Genomic DNA, 6,000 nt, shown 5'->3' with positions numbered 1-6,000 from the left:
ATTTAACTGTTTTTTTCTTTTTTAACGCAAAAGGATAGTGACTAGAACTTCTCACTCCTCGTTCGTAGTGGGGGAAGTCGCCCAACAATAAGAATTAGGTAGAAAAGTAATTTAAGAGCCAATGAGATAGCTCTCTGGAGCAGCTCCAGACTGGCCTCTCAGGGAAGACTGGCGGAAGATGGGACTTGGTTACCTCATTCAATCGGACAAAGAAGGCCATACTAGTTTAGGGCGGCCGAAAAGTCCTTGCGGGTTACCACGCGAGGTGTTAAACTTCGGCGGGGCTAACCTTTGGCTAGAGGTCCCTTAAGCGGAAAACTTAAGGGCACTACGGATACCTTATTTTTTCGGGATCCTGGCGAAACGGTCAGCAGTTGTGGACGCACCAGTAACTAAAATGGCTGCAAGGCGCTTCAGACTCCAGATCAGGTGACGCAGCCCCAGTCGGCTCCCTTCCCACCAGCCGCTCCTCCCGCTCCCTGACGTAGGGGTGGGTGTGGTCTGTGCCGAGGCTCTTCTCCGAGGGTAGGAAAACCATAGGATACGCATGCGCAGTTGAGCCCCTCAGGCGCTTCGGGTCTTCTCCCAGCCCATCGCCCCGCCCCCATCTGCCGGGCGGGGCTGGGCAGAGAGTCCAGCAGCTGCTAGCTGGGGCTTCAGTGACTTCCTTGTTGTGAGCCCCAGCCCGGCAGTGTCCGGACTCGTAGCACCGCTGTCCTGACCGGGACCGCTAGCCTGAGTCTAGGTCGCAGCCGCAACCTCAGCCCGTCGGTCCCCCTTTCAGCACAGGTCTTTTCCCCGCACGCCCCGCGCTTCCTAACATGCCCAACCCCAGCAGCACCTCCTCTCCCTACCCCCTCCCTGAGGAAATTAGGAACCTGTTGGCAGGTAAAGATCTGGGGAAGGGGGCGGGCGACGCTGCTGGGCCGGGGGCGAGGGGACGGCGAGCCGGTGGGGACAGAAGCGTTCAGCGAGTCTGCCCTCCCTCCCCACGCTTCCCTGTCTCCTGGCCAGTGGGAGCAGGACTGGGAATGGGGAAGAGGGGTCTGAGAAGGGGAGTGGGCGTGTGTTGAAATGGGGTTCGAGGATGGTGGGGAAGCCCTCCTTGATGGACTACACTAATGGGATCAGGACATTTCTGTATGCATCGTGAGGACGTCATGTGCGTGTATGTGTGAGAAAGAGAGAAGAGAGAGGGAGGGAGAGAGGAAATGATAATGAATGCGTGTGTGAGAACTGGGAAGGGATCAGAAGTCAAAGAAGTACTTCTTCGGTGGCCTGGCCAATGGAGGAGAAGGGTGTAAAGATGCAAAAAGATGTCAGAGCTACAGGTGTTAGAGGTTGTGGGACGCAAGGTATTGTCATTTCTAAAACTCTCTTTTTTTCTTGAACATTCATTGCGCTCATATTTAAGACTTTCAAAGAGGGCCTGAGTCTCAAATGGCCACTTGTCTTGGCCTGAGTAACATAAGAAAACAAAAAAGGAAGTATGTGTTAAGGTCCAACTTCCTGTGTCACACGATGAAAGTACTTCATCTTTGCACCCTCATCTTCCCCTTTTCAGTTTTAAATGACCATTTATAGGAACTTACGTTAGGAGTTAAAGATGCGGTTCTTCGAGGATATTACGAATCCACTACTAGTTCATTACTAGATATCTGGAGATGTATATTTCTGCACGAAGTAGAAAACACGTCCTTTTAGGGTAGCGCAAATCTTACCTATCCTGATGCTCTGGAATTCTTACTATCATTCACTTTGTTATAGGGACATCAGAATTCTAGAAACTGAATTTTGACTGTTTTACTTTAGTTGTCTCAAGTATTTACCTTTAAGTATTGGTCCTGAATAGCTGGATTAAAGGAGTTTCTTTTAGATGTCTATTACAAGTTGCTTATTTTAACTCTCAAAAATTAGTATCTAAAATGTGACATTTTAAATAGTAAGTTGCTTATGAGACCAAATCTCCTAATATGCTGTTTTGCTGGTTAGCATCATGAATATGATCAAGAGAATAAAACCGAGAGCGAATGGATGCAGACTTAAGTTTGTCTGAACACGATTACAGTGTGATAAATGCATTTGTGGTGGGATAGTATTTTACTCTAAGAATGCTTATTGTCATTAATGGGTACCACTAAGAGAAATATAAGGAACTATAAAGACTGATTTAAGGCAGCTTTTATTCCATTATGTGAGAGTTTCTCATTAGTGCTGATTTTGTTTTACTACAGTTAACGTTTTCATTGTTACAATGCTGGAATTGCGTGTTTAGAATACTATTTTAATAACCAGACCAGAGAAGTGTTTATCATTACTCCAGAAGTAGATGGCACCACTTTCAGGATATTCTAATTCTGAATTTTTGACTTTAAGAAATAAAGTTCAGACCTTTGGGTGCACACCTTTAAAGCTTGAGAGCTCCAACAGGAGGCAGTTTGCTGTTTGGGTCCATAATCATACTTTTGCAGATAGTATGACATATAGGTTATGGGACATTATTCTCTGATTCCCATAGATAACAAATATTTCATTTGGCCCTTATGTATATAATTTGTTGAAAGCTTAGAATTACATAATATTTAAATTATCTACCAATGCTAACTTCCTATTTAGCCATTTCTCTCTCTTTAGTCAGTTAATATGCCTGCATAATGTCTGAAATGAGTGTTTTAAAAGTCATCTTACTGATGTTTTCAATATTTCATATTATTAAACAAATCACATATCAAAACACATGAAGTATTAAAAACAAATATGAAAATATGAAAATTAAAAATACGAAAAAAAATTAAAATTAATATTAAACTTTGGCTTACACTTTATTTTCAGAGGACATTTTCAAGAGGTATGGATTTGAGGGATTATCTATCTATACTTTTTAAAGAAATGAAACGAGAACTAGTGTTTTTCAGTTTTCTTTTTTAACTTATTCAAAGAAAGATGTTAACATTTTGTGTTTGACTGTAATTAAAATCTTTCTGGAAAGGTTTCAAGAATAAAGGTTCTCAGCAGCTTTTTCACATTTTGCATCCAAAAAATTCTGTTGGGATTGTGCATGATTATTTGCATAATTCAAGTGTGTTGGGTAATAGTACATGGTTAGATTTAAAATTACTAAAACTATAGAGGGAGAGCATTGGTTTGAATGCTGGATTACCTAGTACTTTCTGAAACTAAGAGGAGATATTAGTAGTGGTGGTTGTAGTTAACAGTTGAGCCCTCTGAGAATGTTTGACACCATGCTAGAATTCCCATGTAGAGAAGATAAGGACCTAAACTTTTCAGGCACTTAAAATCCTTGCCTACAGAAAAAAAGGATATAAAGTCAAAAGATAATGCCTATCAAAATAACATTGCTCAGACAGTTCCCTTTGTGTTCCATGTGCCTATTATCCAAATCATTGTATGTCATACGTGTTAAATGTTTGACATTTCGACTGCTTGATAGAGATAGGTGCTCAATGTATTCTTATCAGTTTATATTATTTTCTTTCTCTTTATTTTTCTTTCTGATTATAGCAGTTTTAGGCTTCCCTTCAATATTTGTTCCTCTCTCTTCTCATTCCTTCCCCTCTAAAACATTCTCTAGAAATGCAAAAACCCATAGATGCTATCATTCTTAAGTACATTTAATGATACTCTTGAAAAAGGGGCTTATAGTTTTGACTGTTAGTGATACATATTTCTCTGGGATCAGTATATTAAATCTTGAAAGCCTATACTTCTTATAAAAGTGTTGTATTTTTCTTCTGTTACATGAATAGAAAAAAGGTTATAGATTTTTGTTAAAAGCAAATTTTGAACTGCCTATGCACTACAGGCAACCTTTCATTTTTTTTCACAACAATGGAAGAACAAGTTTAGCCTGGATAATTAGAATCAATGGATAATTCTGAATCTTGTCCATTTAATCTTTTCCTACATCCAAATATTTTGACTAGGACTAACAGCAAGAATAATCTTGATTTATGTGAGTTTTTTCTCTGGGCAGGCGAGAAAGTGAGAGGAACTAGAACTACGGGCTCTCAACCCCCTTCATTTGTTTAATCATTCTTTGAATACTGGATGTTGGTAGTTTGCAATCAGATATTCTCATTCATTCTCATTAATTTGTTTTAGGACAACATGTTTGAAGAGAAAAGCTCTAAGAGGATGTAAGTTTCTTTTTATTAAGTTAGAAAATGAAACCAACACTAACAGGAGAAAATAGTGGTTGTCAGTACTCTGAAAAATCAAAACCAAACCAAACCAAACCAACAATAAACAAAGTGGCTATATGGTTTCTGCAAAGTGACTTTGAGGTTTTTTTTCACAGGGCAGTCTTGATTAGAAATATTGCATCTTTCCCTACTGGGGATTTCTAGAACATTTTTTTTTTTTTTAAACTTCACACATTAAAATTGATAATCCCTTTAGGGGCACAAGGTAAAGAATGCAATTCAGTTGAAATAGAGGGAGAATTTTTTCAATGCTAAGAATAGTATGGTTTGATTTCCACCTTTCCTAAGTTCCATTTATAATTTGGTCAACATTTTGGGTTTATTTTTCCTATGAGAATTATTTATGGTACATCTAGGGTCCCATAATTTGCTTCTGGGGCATTGGCTGAGTATGTAAAGGGAAGAGTGCCACCTACTGAGTCACCAGTAGTCACCTACTTCTTTAGCACCTGGATTTTCCTACAGAGCAAGAACAAGCCTGCCCCATTTTGGCAGTAATAACTAATGAGCATAAAGTTGCTATGAGGACATTTGAACTCAAAATGAAATCAGTCTATGATGCTTCTAAGGTTTTCTCTTCTAGAAACAGGAATATGTGTTTGTAAATCAAAGGATCAAAAATTTATAATTTCTTGTTATGGTTTAAATAACATAGATGAATTAAGATGTGATGTTAAGAAAATTATTTGCCTATATTAAGCGTATAATATCCTACTTTTTCTTGGGAGGGGATCTTTGGTTTGTTTTCCAACATCACTTTCCATTGAAAGTATTTTCGTCTCAGATTACTAAATAAGGCTCTTGATAATATGTACAGTTTTTATAGTTACTCAATCCAGGTTATCACTGGATTTCTTTAAAAAGAAAGGAATCTAAATATATTAAAAAATGAGAAAAAAATTTCCAAATGGGTTTATCTCTACATTATCAGCATTAAAGTATTACTAGAAGGAAGATAGAAACAACAGCGTAGGAAAAGCCTCTGGTGATTTGAAACACACTTCAGTTGTCTCTCATAAATTTAAGATTAAGTGTCATATATGGGTGATAAAAGTGGCATAGGCTAGTTTTTATATACTCATTATTCACTTAGTTTGTCTTTTTCAATTAAAGCCAAGTCTATCTTTTTCATTCCACTGAGTTTACATTTCTTTTTCAATCACATACTGAGCACATTACAATAGATGCTGCCTAACAGTGAATATAGTGTAAATCTCAGACTAATGTGTTATTCACTGTGGCTTCTTTGAAAATGTGTGGTAAAAAGATTTTGATTATTATAAGGTGTTATTTATCAAGAGTCATCTTTTAGAGGTGAAAGATGTTCATCTATATTCTTCAACAGCCCAGTTTTCTATCAAAATAAGTCATTTCGCCTCCAAAGCCAATTTTGAAAATTTTGTCAGATGATTGGATTGTAAGACTCAGGAATGTTTTACTTATTGTACTATGAGAACTCCTTGGCTCCTCTTCTTCCATGTTTGGAAAATCCACAGTTCAACCATAACCGGTAAAAGTGCTAAGTAATCAAGGGAAGACATTGATTAGAGAATCAATAACTTTTCACTTAGCCACTTTCCAACTTTGGGCATTGGCTCCATTGATCTACATGTGCCCAGTTTAATTGATTTTTATGTTTTTACCAGTAGGTGTTTGATCAGACTGTACCCCCTGTAACAGAGAAGAAAAGCTTATTATTTTTTTTCTGATGTCGTCTTAAAGTTTGGCTGGGTTTCTCACCATATTAAGTTTGGTAATAGTACCTTAGTGAATACAT

General features: G+C 38.2%; 1 protein-coding gene across 1 annotated transcript in view; it reads left to right on the top strand.

Annotated features, from left to right (window-relative positions):
- Positions 1-575: 575 nt before the first annotated feature.
- SKAP2 (src kinase associated phosphoprotein 2) overlaps positions 576-6,000 on the top strand; it is a 170,776-nt gene continuing 165,351 nt past the window's right edge. The window contains exon 1 of the mRNA XM_027573528.1: positions 576-888. Coding sequence (XP_027429329.1) covers positions 822-888 — 67 coding nt within the window. The 5' untranslated portion in view covers positions 576-821. The remainder of the gene's footprint in view (positions 889-6,000) is intronic.

Source organism: Zalophus californianus, chromosome 12, assembly GCF_009762305.2.
Source record: "Zalophus californianus isolate mZalCal1 chromosome 12, mZalCal1.pri.v2, whole genome shotgun sequence".
NCBI lineage: Eukaryota > Metazoa > Chordata > Mammalia > Carnivora > Otariidae > Zalophus > Zalophus californianus.
Note: the sequence above shows the minus strand (reverse complement) of the source record. Positions and strands in the feature narration are given on the sequence as shown.